We start from the raw sequence: 21411 nt of genomic DNA, 5'->3' as shown, positions 1-21411 counted from the left end.
TGCAGTGACATTCCTTGCACGCTTACCGTGAGACCCTCATTCCCAACTGTCCACAATCTACATACGTAATGTTCCACTCATTACTCGCTCTCACTAAGGTGATGATTCCCGTAAGAGTTCAATAAGAGTTCGGGCAACCTGTGCGCATTCGCACAGGCGAAGGTCAATGGCCGGGTAGCCATTTGACTATTTATGAAGATAGTAACTCTTCTCGAAAGAACAGATACCTTTGATGACCTTGCAGCTTCTCTATAACAAATGATAATTAATTGAAACCCTCAGCTGCCGACAGGTGTCACTGATATACCTCGATGGGGACAGCTAAAAAGGTGTGCCCCAACCGGGACTCGAACCCGGGATCTCCTGCTTACATGGCAGACGCTCTGTCCATCTGAACCACTGAGGACAAATACGAACAGCGCGACTGCAAGGACTTATCCCTTGCACGCTTCCCGTGAGACCCACATTCCCAACTGTCCACAATCTACGTACGTAATGTACCTAATAGATATTTGCCCATCCACTGATTTTCATTGCCCGAACTCTTACGGGAATAGTCACCTTAGTGCGCGACAGTAATGAGTGGATAGGCACATTACGTATTTTTTATTTTATTTTTTTTTTTTCCAATCTACTAACTGGTTTGATGCGGCCCGCCACGAATTCCTTTCCTGTGCTAACCTCTTCATCTCAGAGTAGCACTTGCAACCTACGTCCTCAATTATTTGCTTGACGTATTCCAATCTCTGTCTTCCTTTACAGTTTTTGCCCTCTACAGCTCCCTCTAGTACCGTGGAAGTCATTCCCTCATGTCTTAGCAGATGTCCTATCATCCTGTCCCTTCTCCTTGTTTTCCACATATTCCTTTCCTCTCCGATTCTGCGTAGAACCTCCTCATTTCTTACCTTATCAGTCCACCTAATTTTCAACATTCGTCTATAGCACCACATCTCAAATGCTTCGATTCTCTTCTGTTCCGGTTTTCCCACAGTCCATGTTTCACTACCACACAATGTTGTACTCCAGACGTACATCCTCAGAAATTTCTTCCTCAAATTAAGGCCGGTATTTGATATTAGTAGACTTCTCTTGGCCAGAAATGCCTTTCTTGCCATAGCGAGTCTGCTTTTGATGTCCTCCTTGCTCCGTCCGTCATTAGTTAGTTTACTGCCTAGGTAGCAGAATTCCTTAACTTCATTGACTTCGTGACCATCAATCCTGATGTTAAGTTTCTCGCTGTTCTCATTTCTACTACTTCTCATTACTTTCGTCTTTCTCTGATTTACTCTCAAACCATACTGTGTACTCGTTAGACTGTTCATTCCGTTCAGCAGATCATTTAATTCTTCTTCACTTTCATTCAGGATAGCAATGTCATCAGCGAATCGTATCATTGATATCCTTTCACCTTGTATTTTAATTCCACTCCTGAACCTTTCTTTTATTTCCATCATTGCTTCCTCGATGTACAGATTGAAGAGTAGGGGCGAAAGGCTACAGCCTTGTCTTACACCCCTCTTAATACGAGCACTTCGTTCTTGATCGTCCACTCTTATTATTCCCTCTTGGTTGTTGTACATATTGTATATGACCCGTCCCTCCCTATAGCTTACCCCTACTTTTTTCAGAATTTCGAACAGCTTGCACCATTTTATATTGTCGAACGCTTTTTCCAGGTCGACAAATCCTATGAAAGTGTCTTGATTTTTCTTTAGCCTTGCTTCCATTATTAGCCGTAACGTCAGAATTGCCTCTCTCGTCCCTTTACTTTTCCTAAAGCCAAACTGATCGTCACCTAGCGCATTCTCAATTTTCTTTTCCATTCTTCTATATATTATTCTTGTAAGCAGCTTCAATGCATGAGCCGTTAAGCTGATTGTGCGATAATTCTCGCACTTGTCAGCTCTTGCCGTCTTCGGAATTGTGTGGATGATGCTTTTCCGAAAGTCAGATGGTATATCGCCAGACTCATATATTCTACACACCAACGTGAATAGTCGTTTTGTTGCCACTTCCCCCCAATGATTTTAGAAATTCTGATGGAATGTTATCTATCCCTTCTGCCTTATTTGACCGTAAGTCTTCCAAAGCTCATTTAAATTCCGATTCTAATACTGGATACCCTATCTTTTCTAAATCGACTCCTGTTTCTTCTTCTATCACATCAGACAAATCTTCACCCTCATAGAGGCTTTCAATGTATTCATTCCACCTATCTGCTCTCTCCTCTGCATTTAACCGTGGAATTCCCGTTGCACTCTTAATGTTACCACCGTTGCTTTTAATGTCACCAAAGGTTGTTTTTACTTTCCTGTATGCTGAGTCTGTCCTTCCGACAATCATATCTTTTTCGATGTCTTCACATTTTTACTGCAGCCATTTCGTCTTAGCTTCCCTGCACTTCCTATTTATTTCATTCCTCACCGACTTGTATTTCTGTATTCCTGATTTTTCCGGAACCTGTTTGTACTTCCTCCTTTTATCAATCAACTGAAGTATTTCTTCTGTTACCCATGGTTTCTTCGCAGCTATCTTCTTTGTACCTATGTTTTCCTTCCCAACTTCTGTGATGACCCTTTTTAGAGATGTCCATTCCTCTTCAACTGTACTGCCTACTGCGCTATTCCTTATTGCTTTATCTATAGCGTTAGAGAACTTCAAACGTATCTCGTCATTCCTTAGTACTTCCGTATCCCACTTCTTTGCGTATTGATTCTTCCTGACTAATGTCTTGAACTTCAGCCTACTCTTCATCACTACTATATTGTGATCTGAGTCTATATCTGCTCCTGGGTACGCCTTACAATCCAGTATCTGATTTCGGAATCTCTGTCTGACCATGATGTAATCTAATTGAAATCTTCCCGTATCTCTCAGCCTTTTCCAAGTATACCTCCTCCTCTTGTGATTCTTGAACAGGGTATTCGCTATTACTAGCTGAAACTTGTTACAGAACTCAATTAGTCTTTCTCCTCTTTCATTCCTTGTCCCAAGCCCATATTCTCCTGTAACCTTTTCTTCTACTCCTTCCCCTACCACTGCATTCCAGTCACCCATGACTATTAGATTTTCGTCCCCCTTTACATACTGCATTACCCTTTCAATATCCTCATACACTTCCGCTGTCTGTTCATCTTCAGCTTGCGACGTCGGCATGTATACCTGAACTATCGTTGCCGGTGTTGGTCTGCTGTCGATTCTGATTAGAACAACCTGGTCACTGAACTGTTCACAGTAACACACCCTCTGCCCTACCTTCCTATTCATAACGAATCCTACACCTGTTATACCATTTTCTGCTGCTGTTGATATTACCCGATACTCATCTGACCAGAAATCCTTGTCTTCCTTCCACTTCATTTCACTGACCCCTACTATATCTAGATTGAGCCTTTGCATTTCCCTTTTCAGATTTTCTAGTTTCCCTACCACGTTCAAGCTTCTGACATTCCACGCCCCGACTCGTAGAACGTTATCCTTTCGTTGATTATTCAATCTTTCTCTCGTGGTAACCTCCCCCTTGGCAGTCCCCTCCCGGAGATCCGAATGGGGGACTATTCCGGAATCTTTTGCCAATGGAGAGATCATCATGATACTTCTTCAATTACAGGCCACATGTCCTGTGGATACACGTTACGTGTCTTTAAAGCTGGGCTTTCCATTGCCTTCTGCATCCTCACGTCGTTGATCATTGCTGATTATTCCGCCTTTAGGGGCAATCTCCCACCCCTAGGACAAGAGAGTGCCCTGACCCTCTATCCGCTCCTCCGCCCTCTTTGACAAGGCCGTTGGTAGAATGAGGCTGACTTCTTATGCCGGAAGTCTTCGGCCGCCAATGCTGATTATTTATCAAAATTTAGGCAGTGGCGGGGATCAAACCCGGGACCGAAAACGTTTTGATTATGAATCAAAGACGCTACCCCTAGACCACGGGTCAACTATTACATATGTATAGGAACATTACGTATGTAGAGTGTGGACAGTTGGGAATGTGGGTCTCATGGGAATCGTGCAAGGGATAAGTCCCTGCAGCCGCGCTATTCATCTGTGTCCTCGGTGGCTCAGATGAATTCCGGCGAGATAGCTCAGCGTGTTCGGTCAGAGGGTTTAGCTACCCTCTGTAATCAAAGACTGAGTGAATGGATCAACGAACAAACAGAACGCATGCCATCGGACAACCGCCATGAACAAATTCAACGAACAATATTGAACAAAATGAGAGCAAAAAAAAAAAAAAAGAGATGGCTAGAGCGTCTGCCATGTAAGCAGGAGATCCCGGGTTCGAGTCCCGGTGGGGGCACACATTTTCAGCTGTCCCCATCGAGGTATATCAGTCTTGTTGGATTCTGCATACAGCCTCTCTGCATCTGTTAACTGAGCATATCTCTAGGTACCTGGGACTGTTTTCGGTGTAATTGAAAAAATACCAAACACCTATCTTCTATGAGTGGAGAGGTTCCTCATTCAGAATATGACGGTTGTTCTGTGACCAGCATCTGCAGTTCTAGTAGTTTACGTGACCTGACAAATGGAGCCAGGCCTCGTCCCTAATCTGTCATGAAGTAAAGCAAGGGGTCCAAGTAATCGTTAGCAATTGATGTCAACAGCCAGTTACAAAGACGAATTCTTTTTTCGTGATCCTCAAATTTCAAATCTCGCACCACATGCACATGATAGACTTAATTCCATATCTTTTAGTACACGATGACACGATGTACGAGATGCGCCTACCTGCTGTGATAACTTCCTTATCGACTTGCAAGGACTTCTCGTTGTGTCCAAGCGAATTTTGTCTGTAGTTTCAGAGGTCCTCACTGTCGGTCGCCTATTCCTCTGTTCATTCTGAACAGTTCCTACAGCCCTCCAATTCTTGTACAGATCTTGAACAGTGCTGGTCGTGGGGAGTGCCTACCAGGATCCTTCGCTTGAAACGTGTCTATACATTCCTTGATATACCCTGTATTTCTGTAACACTCCACAATATCAATTCACTTTTCTAATACAAACTGCCCTATTCCTGTAACAGTTCAACAATGCAAGCATCTCACAACAACTGACTCACCAACACAGCCGCACTCAATTTTCCAGTGTAGCCAACTTTCGAGCCACTTCATTACCAATTCTACTAGAGATGATTAGCCGGTTCGTGACGTGTACCGGTTTTATGTAGGACACCGTGTATACGATCGTATGGCCGGAGAGCTTACATGTAACAGCTGAAAAAAAAATTTCTGGGTGGATAAAATTTCTGCGGGTAGATTTGTTAATGGGGGGACGCTAAAACAATTTTTTGATTTCTGGGTGATAGGCAGAGTTTATTTTTTCCCTGTCGACCCCCCCCCCTTACACGTATGGTGAGGGATGTAAGAACAAATAGATAAAAATACATATGCTTCTAGAGAGCGGGATTCACCCAAAACAGAAAATACCCGAGAGTGGGTGTGCATCTATAACAGGAAGTATCCCAGAGCGGGGATGTGTGGATCCCAAGCTAAATAACACTTTGTGTCATACTGCAAAACTTGACAAATGCTAGTGGTTGACATGATGGCTTGTGTCACGTTATACGACATATCATGTGTCATCATATTTTACTTGGCACGGTAAATTACATTACACGACGTGAGTACTAATACTAGCAATTAAAAAGGCAGGAATATATTAAGATTTTTGATTGAAATGTCTTCGAAGTTGCCAGATAAGCTGAAAAGATAGTTCCGTCCTTTTCATCCCTAACTTTGCTCAGGTCATACTTGCATGTCTTTGCGCTAGATGAAGCATTTTTCATTCTGGTCAATTTATGTCCCGGTCATTACGAGGAGGCCGAGGAAATGCAATCTAAAAAGGTGACTGCTTACAAACTACTTGTGCGACACATGTTAGAATATTGCTCAAGAGTATGGGACCCATGCTAGAAAGGACTAACTCGGAATATTAAAAGTACATACGAATGGCAGTACGGAGCGCCATGAAAATGAGAGGCGTGACATCAAGTGCTCCACCAGTGATTACTTACTGCGTACTGCTCCTGTGGAAGCTGCGAAGACAAGATTAGACTAAACCGAACTACATATAGTCTACATCTAGAAGTACAGCGAGCTCAGGGACATTAAGCAGCCATTCTTCCCTCGCTCCATCACGAAAGGACCGGTAAGAAACTATAACGCCTGGTGCGATGGAGATTACCCTCTGCCATGCGCTTCACGATTATTTTCAGTGTATAGATGTAGATTTAGATGACTCTCCATGTGAACCCACAGGCGCGAACTTTGACAAACGCAGCTATTTACACATATGCATATCCATGTACCATACTTTTTAGACGTGCGTTGAAGGTAGTGTGATCGCAAAAGGAGAAAGACCCGGAAGAAGGTAACGGAACGTGGGTCGATAAAACCCGCTCTGTGTCGGGGAACGAGACCGCCATCCCACATGTGACGTGCCTTAGCTATAATAGCAACAGGATGCAGCGCCGCTCAAAGGCCGCTAGTGCAAAGCGAAACCAAAATAAACACGGCCAACAAGGGCACGACTAACGAGGGAAGAGGAAAGATCTTTCTTTGGCCACACTTCTACCGTTCCTCTTTGTCCCGTAAATTCGTGATCGATCTCTTTGTTCTCTGCTTTTTCTGTATTTCACGAGCTAGCCTGTACTGCAAAGTGAACTGTTCCATTATGCCACTACGCTAACTATATTACTACAAGGGTAAAACCGACACCCAGTCCCACTTGCAGTATTTAACGCTTTCAAGTATTTCGTATAATTATTTACCAAAGTCCGCCTGCTTAGCTGGATGGTAAAGTGATTGCCTCCCATGCAGCGGGCCCGGGTTCGATTCCCGGCCGCTCGTGGACTGGGGGTTGTGTTGTCCTCATCATCATTTCATCCTAATCACCAGCACGCGAGTCGCCCTATGTGGAGTCGACTGCAATAATACTCGCACTCGGCGGCCGAACTTCGCCTGTTGGGGCCTCCCGGCCAGCAAAGCCAACCGATCATTTAATTTCAATGACCGAATTTAGCACCTTCGAGTATTCTGCACAACTACCGATCGAATTTAAACCTACTCCTCAACAGGAATAATCTTACTCTGAAGATTTAACGTAGTAAGTCAAGTATTAACGTTAGAAACTGTATATAAGACTTGAGGCACTGTAAATTACCCAGACTCAAGTGGCAGACTCTGCAAGAGAGGCGGTGTAGCTTGCTGTCCAGGTTTCTGGATGAGGTATAGAATATATTGCTTTCCCCTACTTATACCTCCCGAGGAGATCACGAATGTAAAATTAGAGAGATTCGAGCGCAAACGGAGGCTTTCCTGCAGTCGTTCTTCCCGCGAACCATACGCGACTGGAACGGGAGGGGGAGGTAATGACAGTGGCACGTTAAGTGCCCTCCGCCACACACCGTTGGGTGGCTTGCGGAGTATAAATGTAGACTGTACTCATTGTGTTCGATAGTCAGAAAACTTAAAGATTACCGGTAGTACATTATTCGAGTGATATTTTTACGTGTATCAAGCTATAATCTTTTTATTTGCTTTTTATTTTTTAGTTTTCAAAGCTAAGCTCCCAATCTGTTTGAAACTGAGAGCATACAATCAGTATTGCCAGTTGCAACTTAAATGGTTCTAAGCACTACGGGACTTAACATCTGAGGTCATCAGTCCCCTAGACTTCGAAAGACTTAGAACTACTTAAACCTAACTAACCTGAGGACAGCACACGCATCGATGCCCGAGACAAAATTCGAACCTGCGACCGTAGTAGCAGCGCGGTTCCGGACTGAAGCGCCTAGAGTTGCAACTTAGGAATCATAAACCTTCAATGCGTAAATCATACAAACACTGAGGATTACTCAGACAGTAACTAACGTATCAGAGAATGGTTCTGCATAATTCTCATTTAGAGCGCAGATAACCTGTTTATTCGACGATAATTTTTTTCTTCGCATGTTTCTTTTTCTTTCAGTTTTTGGTTTTATGAAGCCAACTGCGTGATGGCAGGGTGTAGCTTTTTTTTCTTTTTTTTCTAGCTGAACATGCTATGTGAAAGCAGGTGTACTATGCTTTATGCAAAGGTACCTTTTTCCTTACCAAATTCCCTTGCTTCTACTTCAGCTCTCTATGCTAACTTTACAAAACAGGGGCCAGCAATACTGGTATTAGTAGATATTTGCTACAGTGATCAGTTCAACCATCACCTGTCGACTGTGTTTTGATCACAAGCGAGGTAGATTCTTCCTACACGTCGGTCAGGGGCCTCAAGACGGCTAGTAAAAAGCTGAAACTGGTTGCCAAATAAAATCAGATTGAAAATTGACGGCTGAAAGCTGTTTCATTTGACATCCTCTATCGAGCAGCTGAGTCCCGTAACCATATCTAAAAAGATGGACATACAATCGATGAAATCTTCTGTTAATCGTAACGGAGGCGACAAACGTAAAAGAGAGCCATAGAACTGGGAGGTAACAGCCAGATAGCCATTGTAAATGCTTCATTATATCACCGATAAAATTCTTCCTACTCGCAACCGAGGCGTCAACCGTGATTAAAAGTCGCAAAGAACTGGGACTGATGGTGGGATGTTATGAAGCTTTGACAATGGCTTTTTGGCTGTTATGTCACAGTTCTTTCGGACTCTTAATGTACGGCACCTTAGTTACGATTGACAGAAGTTTTTATCGATTGTCTGATTATGCCTGGAGCAGGCGAAAGGCGTCACATGTGAATTAAATAAACCTATATTGTCCAACCAAGACCATTTTTTCTGTTCTTGAGAGGTTTCTGGTAACAACCTTTCCCATTTATATATTACATACATACATGTTTCGAGTCAAATTACGAAATCTTTCGCAGAAAGTTATCTTCCACATGCATTGAAGGTAAAAATGTGCAAAATTTCATCAAGATCGCAATAAAACTGTACATTTGTATTAATTACAAATAAATAAACAAAGAAACGGACACTCTTCTTTAAATAGGTAGATAGATAGACTCTCGATGACGAGTATTGCCATTTCGCCTACGTATTCTTGGTGAATATGCTGTGGAAACTCTCGACTTCCAAGATGAGGCCAGGGCTACATACATACGTTCCTGGCTCGACGAACGCGCGGCTCGACTAGCGTGCTCAGTCAGCTGGCCTGAATCCCATAGAAAATGTATTGCTACGGAACACCCGACCACAGATAGTGAAAGGAAATGTAGAGAACGGGACGTGGTCAACTGCAACTGTGCACGAACGCTCTATATGTATTCGACACTTCATACAATTCGGTGTTTGACGAAGGCTGTTGTGAAATCGTTTGGTCCGCCACTCCTCTTGGTACGAAATGGCTCTGAGCACTATGGGACTTAACATCTGTGGTCATCAGTCCCCTAGAACGTAGAGCTACTTAAACCTAACTAACCTAAGGACATCACACACATCCATGCCCGAGGCAGGATTCGAACCTGCTACCGTAGCAGTCGCGCGGCTCCGGACTGAGCGCCTAGAACCGCGAGACCACCACGGCCGGCCCTCTTGGTACGGCATTATGTCTGCAAGACATGAGTGCTTACGGTCGTAGACGTGCAATTTGGTGGCTCGAAGACGGTCACAGTGTCACTATTGTGGCCATAGTAATAGGTATGTCGAAAAGTGTCACGCCGCGATTAAAACAGGCCGCTGAAGGTGGAAATACTATGCAGAAGCGTGCCGGTGGTTGTAGATGGACAACCACACCGCAAGAGGATCGATACGTAGCCCTAATGGCGAAAAGGAGCAGAAATCTCCTTCATAGGCAGATTGCTGCAGACCTTGCAAGCGCTACTGGTACTCGTGTGTCTGTCAGAACCTTTTTGCGACGATGAAGCCAGGCTGATTTGTATGCTCGCAAGTCTGTTAAATGCATCCCACTTCAACAGCGCCATCGTCGAGAAAGTATTCATTGGTGTAGGAAGCATGCCGTTTCGGGTCAGCAACAGTGGCCCAGATCGATGATGTCCAACGAATCCTGCATCACTGTAGAAGTGATTACGGCCACCAGTTAGTGTGGAGAGAGAGGGTAACATGTTACACACCACAAAATGTTCATGAACGTCTTTGGTGTAGACCAGGCGTTATGGTGTGAGCAGGCTTTATACACAGTGGCTGAACACTGCTGTATATCTTTGTGCGAGTTACCGTTACAGCACAACGGTAGTGCAAGGAAGGTATTCTGCATTATGTCCATCTGTTTAGGGGTGCGGAAGGTCTCGACTTTCTCTTTATGGGCGGCAATGGCAGCGCACGTAGAACCGATGAGGAGTCGGACACACTGGAAAGTGAAGATATTGAACGTACGGAATAGCCTGCTTACTCCCCGGACCTAAAATCTACAGAACATGCCTGGGATGCTCTTGGCAGACGTGTTTCTCAACGAACGACCCCTACTCAATTGTTCCCCAAGGACTCCTGAACGGTTTGATAGGCAGCATGAATAACAGGTGCAAAAAATGTGCATTAGTGCCTGAGGAGGGTACATCCCTGAGAATGTGATATCGACTTTTTCTGTAGGGATTCTCACCCGTGTCGATCATGAACGTTGCTTATGTCTGTTATCTTACATTCCCATGTGGTGAAATCTGTATCATTTTTCATAAAAGCATACCACACCACTAGTATTAGGTACGAACTGGGTTTCATGTCGTCCATCATTGCCTGAATTTTTTTCCTGTCCAACGATGTCTCTGTTGCTCAGCGATTGTCAAGCAGTGTAATGACTGACAATGACTCGACGCCTTATCGAGCCTGACTATCGAACGATTTAATATTAATTTTTCTTTGTGTGGTTTACCGCAAACATTTCCAGTTCCTCCGTTTTAGTTCCGCTTTCACTTTCGTTAATAAGTGAGGAGGGGTGCTGAAAATGCACTTACTAACGAACAATTGAAAGCAGAGAGCAAATAACGGAAAATCTGTTGTTATCCAACGACAATTCTAAACGTAATGTTGTTTAACGTTACTTCACAATTTTCGAGTACACTGACGGGAATAGAAAGACATTAGCGAAGCAACGTTACGATAAACTAAAGCACATCGTTTCGATGTGGCAGTAATGGGAGGTGAATGTCTGTCAAGCAGTGCGACACGCGAGCGGGCCATCAGTCAAGCTACGTGTGCACTTTGAGGGCTGGGACATCGACAGGAAAGTTGACTGATATCTGCCAGATGAATTTTTCATGTTGTTTGTAGCTCCGCGCTGACGCGTCTAATGCACAGTCGAGTATCTCCCTCCTTCCTGTTTTTCTTGTAGTCTGGATTGTATGGATGTTGAGAAACGCTTAAAAAGTAATTGTAAGTTTAAATATTAGTAAGAAGCAGCCTCGCAACTGAATTGTTCTGCTCATTTAGAATATTTTTGTATTTCGAGTCCTTTGTCAAACCAATCATCAATACGGTGTGAAAATACCTTCATTTTGAACACCTGTATTGTTTTCATGGTGCTCATCGTAGCTTTTACGCACGACTGCTGAGAACGGATATTAGGCTTGCTGTTTGTCTTATCTAATATAAAAATGTACTCCACTTGTAGTTGGGTGTGACAAAATTTCAAACCGGTAAAGGGAAACAAAATAAATTTAATAACATAAATAAGGATTGGTTGCTGCAGTTCCTTCGTCAGTAACAAGCATCGAGCTTTGTTGTGTGATTTTTTTCCACGGATGGGAAAAGAGCGCTGCAGAATGAAGTAGCAACATCTGTGGAGTGAAGCTTTCAAATACGCCGAACGGAATTTTTGTCTACACCATAGTTTGACTCCAAAAACAATGTGACTACGGCTCGACGTTAAGGTTCGTCCGCCAGCACTCTGCAGATTTTAAATGTCATTACATCGATACTACGGAGATATTCCGTTCTAAAAGACGATGGATTTTGTGCAACGTTTCACAGGGGCCTCAATAATTAGTATTCAATATGTGGGATGAACTTAGCTTAAAGTTTTGAAAAGATAAATGCAACGGAATTTCGCTTGTATACAACAATGTCACAAGTCGTATATCACTATTTTATATTATAAAAAATAGGGGTAGCCATAGACTACCAGCTCAGAGAAGTTGACAAAACTTGTTAGGTTCTGTGGCTCGAATTGTAAAGTTTTTTTGTCTTCGTTTCTTTTCTGACAGTTGTGAGAGTTAGTGGGTAAACAGAGAGTGGGCAGCTACAGAGATTATCGACTGGGCCTCCACTTTTGAATGCATACAGGCATTTTACAGCTAAAGAATCATATGCATAAAAATTATTTTCACATAGGACTTTAGACAGTGATGTCAATGATGTATACAGGCTGGAAAAAAATACGTTTACAAGCTGATATGGCACACCAGATATACAACAAGGATCAGCAAGCACATAGGAATCGATGGTCGCAAACACCACGAGAGGTCGTTACGGTCACGAGAGGGCGTTGCCATACAAACACGGGCGTAGCGCAGGGAGATCGTCGCCATTCACTCCGTGGACGCGTTGGGAGTCACGTGGCTAGCTACACCTACCGCGAAATGGGTGAGATGCGTTTGATTTGTGGCATGACCAACCGCAATAGACGAGAAGCCGTGGGATTGTATCGTGCGAAATGTCCTGATAGAAAGGTTCCGTGCCACACATCATTCGCCATCCTGCGTTGCCGATTGTGCGAAACCAGCTCTTTCCATGTGCACAAGCTGGATTCTAGCCGCCAACGAACAACACGTACAGTCGCAGGGAAAGAACGAGTTTTCGAAAGGGTGCAGCGTACGCCGTCAACAACCACACTAGGTGTAGACGGCGCCATTGATATCTCCCAATCCAACGTCTGGCGCATTGTACACGACAAAGGACTGCTTCAGTTTCATTTCAAACGCCTCCAGGCATTGCAACTGGGGGACTAAAACCAGCAGACGGTATGTGCGTGGTGGTTTCTGCAAGAATCGACTGCAGAATCTAATGAAACAGCCCCTTAAGCATCTTTGCCGCCCCCTGAAGTGGCTACATTTGTCTTATGCTTAATTAATCTTTTAATGTACAATTCTACCCTGCACCTATACCAGTAATTAATCTATTTGAGGCAACTTACGTAAAATCTGAGTTTGCTATTGTATTCTGCGCTCAATAACGAGTTTGTGAGCATGCTAGAAATATTGTTTTCAATAATCACTAAGTAATTGATCTAAATTTGCTACGCTGCTGAGTCTGATCAGTAATATTTACCAAAAACCACAATGACCTGCATAAAGAAAGTGGATTTTCAACTTACAAATTTATTTTCGACAAATCGGCTAGCTATTTTTGATTAACATTATTTGGAGTTGATACATATGGTAAGAACACTTTTCATTCTTTCTTTCGACTGTAATTAACTAAAAAATAAATGTATTGTTTTTTGTTTTTTTTTGGAAACCTGTAAATTACTTTGGAGTTCTTAACGAAATTATGTCCGCGTCCAAACAAAATTGTAAAGCATTATTTCAGTTATTTTTTTGTGCATGTAAATTAATTTTATTACACACTTTTAATTGCCATTTCGTAAAATTTGTAAATTCTGATTGTCAATTATGGTTGTAAATCGTATAAATACAAGCGGTTTGCGTACAGCAAGGGGGCAGTTTGTTACCAACCATCAACAGAACAGCATGTAGAACTTTGTTTACATATTTTCTCGACGCCGATCATCTTGCGTGCGAATAAAGCAATCTTGCGGAAAATCTGTAGCTGGAATTCATTTCGCGCATTACAAGATTAGTTTTGCATGTACAGCAGCACAGCAGAGGAGCTCAGCAGTATTTGCAACGAGGCTACACCTCGAGAATGAAGATCTACAAGTTATGTAAATTTCACGAACATTTTTAGTAACAACATTTTATCTCTAAATTAATGAACAGTTCTGCATGTTCCAGTTCAACCAATTTGTTGAGATAGTTGCATCTCAGCTGGTGGAGGCCCATTTTTTTTTTTTTAATTCCAGCGGTTCGCTTTGTTATTTTGGCCGCAAAACTTGTGGTAACTTTTTGGTATAAACGTTCAACTTTTGTAAGTCTGTAAATATTTTATTTTGCAGCAATCCATATTATATTCATCCCACACCACGCTGACTTCTTCGCTATCCGCAGTTCCATTTTGAGACCGAGGCTGAACAGGGAGTTTCGTCATCATCGATGAGGCTGCGTTCTCACTCCACAGTGTGATAAACGTCCACAACCTGTATTTGTGGGCGGATGTGAACCCACATGCTACACGTACGCATGCCTCACAAAGCAAATTTACCCTTAACGTGTGTGCTGGTATCGTTGGAGATTGTTTAATTGGGCCGCGCATTCTCCCGGACCGCCTTGACGATCGCACGTACCTTGTATTTCTGTGAGAGGTTCTCCTGGACATGCTGATGATGTTCCCATCCCTGATCGTCGCTGCATTTGACTTCTGCACTGTGAATTTCAGCCTCTCCGGGCCGCTGGATTGGTCACGATGGGCCAGTCGCTTGGCTACCACCACCACCTGATCTGTCTCCAGTCGGTTTTTTCCTGTGTGTGCGCGTGTGTGTCTGTGGGGGGGAGGGGGGGGGGCTGGCTGTCTCAAGGGCCTTGTGTATGAAAGACATGTCACATCGCCGGAGGACCCAGTGGATAGAATTGTCGCGGCAGCAGGATGCCTTCGGGATGCACTAGGCATCTCCGAGAGTGTGCGCCATTCTATGGAGTGACCACGTTAGACGTGTCTCGATGCATCAGGACAAAACTTTGAGCATCTTTTGTAATGGGCGCCCATTTGTAGCACGTGACTACATAACTGCAACGCCATTTAGCAGCCACGGTTGGCCTTTGTGACTCCCAGTTCCTAAGTGATTACCTATCTCTTTTGTACGTCCAATGGGGCCATGTCAGTGTGTAAACATTGTTTTCAATCGCCGTATGTATACAGGAGAGTCAGGAGGAAAGGTCCACGCTTTGACGGGTGATACTACTGGTGATTCTGAACAAAAATCTTCTAATAAACATATGCCATTTTCTTAACCGTCTCCGGTTAAACCAATGAAAACAGCTAGGAACGGGAAAGGTGCAGGTGACGGTAAACTAAGATACTGTTATGTTATGGTTTGTTTAATTGTGTACGTTTCCTCACAGGTGGTGTTCAAACAGTCCATCGTCAACTTCAGTGAATGTTGCTGCTCTTGTAGACAGGTGTTGCGTCGCCGATCGGAGCTCAGTTTTGCATTCCTTTACCTGGGCACAAGCATCTCACATACGAGCGAGAAGTTCCTCTCTTGTGTCCACTCTGCGCTTGTAGACATCGCTCTTCAGCCACTCCCACAAACAGTAATCCAGTGGGGTAAGATCGCGTGACCTCGGTGGCCAAGCAATGACTCCACGGCGACCGATCCAACAATCAGGATACGTTGTGTTGAAATACTGTGTCACTGGCCGTACGGAATGTATAGGAGCTCCGTCATGCTGAAAGTAAATAATAGCTCGTGTTACCAAAGGGATATCCTCCACATATTCTGGTAACACATTTTGAAGAAACTAAAGGTACCATGTCCCAGTGACACGGTTATCTAAAACAACTGGACCGTTGAGTTGGTCATCACACGTTGACTGAGAAACGTCGGTGAAAATTCGTTTCCACAGTACCGTGCACATTTTCATTTGCCCATACGTGAGAGTTGCATGTGTTGTTGATTCTGTTGCGGGTAAATGTTGACTCATTGGTTAAGAAAAAGGGAAATGTTTATTAGGAGTTTTTTGTTCAGAATCAACACAAGTATCGCCCCTCAAAGCATGTACCTTTCCTCCTGACTCACCCTGTATAAACGAGTGGCGTTCAATAAATAATGCAACACATTTTCTATGAAACCAGGTTGGTTTTATTCAGGATTCCAATTCACTACTTTATTACCCACTCTTTGGGCTACAATTTTTTCAACATAATGCCCGTTCACTGCGACAGTCTTACGCCACCTTACATGCCTGCTTGGTACCACTTTACTGATTGACGTCCTGTTGCAACAATAATCTCCCCGTAATTCACCCACTGCTTTCCGTGGAATGCATCCTTTATTCGGCCAAGTATATGGAAGTCGTAAGGTGCGAGGTTTGGGCTGGTGTGACGCTACGCCATGGATTTCCGTTTGTTTCAGGTTCGAAGCGATGAACCCATGGTTCGTCACCTGTGACAATGTTCAACAAAATATTGTCATGATCAGCCTGGTAACGCGCAGTAATCGCACACACAAGACCCGCCATTGCTCTTTATGGTCATCAGTTAGGTGGTGAGGAACCCAACGGGTACACACCTTTCAGAACACAACTGGTGAGCGAATGTGTCAGACCTACTACTAAAAGACACATCCACTTGTGCAGCGAGCTGTCTGAATGTGATCCGTCGATCACCTCGAATGAGAGTGTCCGCTCGTTTCAACATAGCTGAGTGCGGCCGGCTGGTAAGCTGAAGATTGGACAGGTGTGCGCGACCTTGTTGCGATGACGACAGACGCCTCGCCCAACGACTCACCGTGCTTTTGTAGACTGCCAGGTCTCTGTAAACATTTTGCAAGCATCTGTGAGTATTTACGATGCTCTCGCTTTGCGCCAAAAGAAACTTAAAGATAGCTCCCTGTTTGGAACACAGCTCCATTACAGACGCCATTTTGAAGGCTCTGTGTAGCGTCGTCACCTATCGGAACTTCGTGAAACTATAGGGGCTGAAGTGGGAATCTTCCACGATGTCCCACCACAAAATGCGCATTTTTTTCAACGGCAATTGGCCGAGGAAAAGTAAGTTTCATTACTTACTGATGGCCCCTCGGACCTATCTCATGCTCCATATCCAATCTTAGGGTCATCTTTGTTTATTACATAAGATACACAAACACACACACACACACACACACACACACACACACACACACATTCATCACTCCTCCAACGAAATCGCCTTTCCTTATCTGATGATGAGATCCGGCCTGATACCCACCCATCCTACCAAATCTAAAAGAACCCACCTCACCTCCTCCGGTCAGGGTTCCTTTCTGTTCCCCTTCTCTCCACTCCTCTCCACTCAAACCCTAAGAGCGGTCGGGAACAGCATCCCTCTTCACTCTCCTGAATTTCTCATCCAAGCACCTGTCCACACAAACACTCTCTTATGCACGACCTCAACTGCTATGTTTCCATGGTACCCCTCCTCTTGGCAGTCTACATCTACATCTACATCTACATACATACTCCGCAATCCACCATACGTGCGTGGCGGAGGGTACCTCGTACCACAACTAGCATCTTCTCTCTCTGTTCCACTCCCAAACAGAGCGAGGGAAAAATGACTGCCTATATGCCTCTGTACGAGCCCTAATCTCTCTTATCTTATCTTTGTGGTCTTTCCGCGAAATATAAGTTGGCCGCAGTAAAATTGTACTGCAGTCAGCCTCAAATGCTGGTTCTCTAAATTTCCTCAGTAGCGATTGACGAAAAAAATGCCTCCTTTCCTCCAGAGACTCCCGCCCGAGTTCCTGAAGCATTTCCGTAACACTCGCGTGATCTAGCAGCCCGCCTCTGAATTGCTTCTATGTCCTCCCTCAACCCGACCTGATAGGGATCCCAAACGCTCGAGCAGTACTCAAGAACAGGTCGCATTAGTGTTTTATAAGCAGTCTCCTTTACAGATGAACCAAATCTTCCCAAAATTCTACCAATGAACCGAAGACGACTATCCGCGTTCCCCACAACTACCATTACATGCTTGTCCCACTTCATATCGCTCTGCAATGTTACGCCCAAATATTTAATCGACGTGACTGTGCCAAGTGCTACACTACTAATGGAGTATTCAAACATTACGGGATTCTTTTGCCTATTCATCTGCATTAATTTACATTTATCTATATTTAGAGTTAGCTGCCATTCTTTACACCAATCACAAATCTTGTCCAAGTCATCTTGTATCCTCCTACAGCCACTCAACGACGACACCTTCCCGTACACCACAGCATCATCAGCAAACAGCCGCACATTGCTATCCACCCTATTCAAACGATCATTTATGTAGATAGAAAACAACATCAGACCTACCACACTTCTTTGGGGCACTCCAGATGATACCCTCACCTCTAGGTGCACTCATCACCTTACTCGTCTATATCTCTATCTTAATCAGTCAACTCACCGACTTTTTACTTTTCTGTCTTATGCAGCTATCCTTGTGTCAAACTTTTAATCAATAAACAAATCCGCCTTTTATATTATCCAATTGAATATATATGTCTTTTTATCATCTCGAAAATTCGTTTTGTCATCTGCTTTGTCCAGTTTTACAGTATGTTTTAAAAATTTTATTGTCATGTAGGTGTAGAGCGGTGTCATGTGTCCGCTGACAGCCCACTCCCTGTCCATGTGGGGCAATGGGAGTAAAACGACAAAGGAAAAATAAATGTGCATTAATATGTCAGAACCGTTACTTAGTTCACTTCATGCGCTGCATTGTCAACATTTTATTGACCGCGAACAAATGCGACCATTTACTGACCGCCTGACGTCGTCTGTGTTGCAGTGAAGAAAGCCACACGCAGCAGAGCAGAAGATGGCGCCGTCCTTGAGGCTGTGGAGGCGGGAGGCGGGCGAGCTGGAGCCGACGGAGGACTCGACGGAGGCGACGACGGTGGCGGAGGAGGCGGGGGGCGGCGCGCTGCCCCCCACCACCACGGCCGTGCCCTCGCTGCCCCACCACGGCCACAACATCCTCGCCGGCAACAACCAGCAGTTGCCCACCACCGCAGGTACGAGCACCACGTGCAACACATGCTATGGGCCCGTCTCTACCAGGGGGTACCACTTCCTTTTGGGGAGCATTAACTGTTCGGAATTTTGAATTGAGAATAATAATAATGTGACTCTTCAGCCTTTCCCGGCGGGATCTTGGCATGTGGAATGATCGGGTCTACTGCCAGATGTTTGTGTCCCTCTGGCACAATATAACGGAACGCCCGACACAGGGTGGGCCTCAGACAGCTGCCACAGATGGCAACCAAGTCGGGCGCGTACGTCCGAGGGAGCACTGGGGAAGAGACAACACACTACAAGCAGCTCCAGGCGGGCGCGGACGGCAGAGAGAGCACCCAGCGCCCTCTGGGCATAAATACTGGACAAGATGCTCCAATACGGTAGTCTCAGGTACCACCTGAAGAAGGCAACGAGCTACGTGGCCGAAATACTGTGCCAGAGCGACACAAACATCCGGCAGTACACCGGATTATTTCACATGTCAATAATAATAATGTTTAGGGTAATGCACACATGACTGCTGCATTCCACAGCACTGGTTATAGGAGATCAGTGACATAAATTCCAGTATTTTCTAAATTTGAAGAATACATTCATCATAATCTATTTTAACCATTACAGTTTGGCAGAAGCGAAGCTCTTAACAAGACTACACTAAAAGTCATTTAGTAATAAATATGTGATGTCTGTTTTATATATATATATATATATATATATATATATATATATATATATATATATATATATATATGCTTTTTTCCTTAAAAAAAGTTTGTGGGTACTCCGACATTGGATATAACGCAGCGAAAATTACTTTTATATCTGAAGCATGGGATACCACCCATCTGCTTTTAGTCATAACGTCATTAACATGACGAACTACATAAAAAATGGTATCGGACTCTTCAGTTGAAATGCTGCTCAAATGAAGCAGGCGATACCGAGAAACATACAAGAGAATGTGGTATCGAACACTTCAGTTTAGCCGGCCGGTGTGGCCGTGCGGTTCTAGGCGCTCCAGTCTGGGAATTCCCACGGGAAGAAGTCCGCTGGTGTGAGGATTACCCGGCCATCGAAGAGGTCATTTAAATATCCGCGCACAGCACGACTGTTATGTGCGGGCGCCCCATCATGCTGCAACCACATGCGTAGCCGTATCTCCAGGGGAGCATCTTCCAGTTTCTTGCAATGAGTGAAGACAATTTGGCCCAGTAAGTCGAGGAAGTATGCGGACCGGCCCAATCAGATGGTCAACCACAATGCCTACCCTAATGTCGAGCGATCCCCATGGAAGGAGCACTCGTCGGTAAACAACACAACGGCAGAGAAGTCGGGAGATCGTGCAATACGTCTCAGAAACCACCGGGAAAACTCTAGCCTGTATTCGTAGTCCGCCAGAGGATTTAGATCTTGGACAGGGTGGAAACTAAATGGCTGCTGGCCGTTATCCCTCAAAACCTCCCAGACTAACCGATGAGTGACCCCCATGTCGTGTCCAACCGCTCGAGTACTTGTCGTAGGTGCTTCCTCGAAGCGCTCGAGAACAGTCTCTTCAAATGCAGCATCCCGTCGTGTTCGAGATCTTCCAGCATCACCACGATATCCCACTAACTAGCGGGTGTGGGTGGCGTCTTGCTGGGTACCGTTCCTCATACAACATCGAGCTTCATGAGCATTGCCGTCGGCTAGTCCATAAACAAAAACCGTGTTTCGTTGTTCGTCAAACGAATACTATGCCGCCATGCTTACTGTATGATTGAATCGCAGTTGACGAGTCTGTGCTCCGAAGCGAAGCTTACGGGTCAACGCCTCTGACGTGAGGTGGAGACAAACAGCAAGACCTATTCGACACGTGTGCGTATCACGTTGTGGCAGTGACGGGGTGCGGGACGTTTGTATGTGTGAATCGACAACCATAGCGCTGCCCGTCAACCGACGAACGGCAACAGTGCAATCCCACGGCCAATCGGAGCTCGTGGCGCCAAGTTTCCGTAGTTTACAAATGGTGCGTTGTCGACCTACACGACATTAGGCATTTTGGTTCCTAATGGCATCAGATATCCAGGGTTAAATTTTCGTGACACAATTTTTCTCCAAAGTCTGATTCATGTAGTGCATAGCATCAGGAGAGCCCACATAGAGGTTAAAATAGTTACTTTCACTAGTATGGAGCCTGCTCGCTGTGTGTTTTGGTTTCATGAAACAAACTCTGCAACCACTGTTCTGCGTAAATTTTGCACCGAATGCGCTAAGGAACCTCCAAGCAGGCTTGCAATTTACTCTTGGCACAAGAATGTTGTTGAGACATGTCGTCGCTCGCATGTTAATGATTATGTCGAACAGATCAGGGAGAGCTTTGCCTGCAGTCTAAAAGAATAAGCGCGACATACGTCTCGCATGACTGGAATTCCACAAAAGACTGTTTGTCGAGTACTGCGTAGACGTTTGCACTTTGCAACCGTACACATTCACAATGTCATTAGCGATGCAGATAAGGTTGCTCGTGGGGAATTCGGTGCAGAAATGTTGCATCAGACAGAGGACGACCAGACATTCCTGAACGCAATAACCTTGAGCGATGAGTCAACGTTTCATATCAGTAGCATGGTGAACAGCCAAAACTGCAGAACATGGGGCA

At 44.6% G+C, this 21411-nt stretch overlaps 1 protein-coding gene across 4 annotated transcripts in view; it reads left to right on the top strand.

Moving 5' to 3' along the window:
- LOC124619553 (synaptotagmin 1-like) overlaps positions 1–21411 on the top strand; it is a 473464-nt gene that overhangs the window by 248555 nt on the left and 203498 nt on the right. For all 4 annotated transcript variants that reach the window (XM_047146029.1, XM_047146031.1, XM_047146030.1 and 1 more), the window contains exon 2: positions 18544–18769. In XM_047146029.1, the coding sequence (XP_047001985.1) occupies positions 18574–18769 (196 nt within the window). In that variant the 5' untranslated portion in view covers positions 18544–18573. The remainder of the gene's footprint in view (positions 1–18543; positions 18770–21411) is intronic.

Source organism: Schistocerca americana, chromosome 6 (assembly GCF_021461395.2).
Source record: "Schistocerca americana isolate TAMUIC-IGC-003095 chromosome 6, iqSchAmer2.1, whole genome shotgun sequence".
NCBI classification, from domain to species: Eukaryota; Metazoa; Arthropoda; class Insecta; order Orthoptera; family Acrididae; genus Schistocerca; species Schistocerca americana.
The sequence above is the reverse complement of the archived record's forward strand: the minus strand, read 5'-3'. Positions and strand labels throughout refer to the sequence as shown.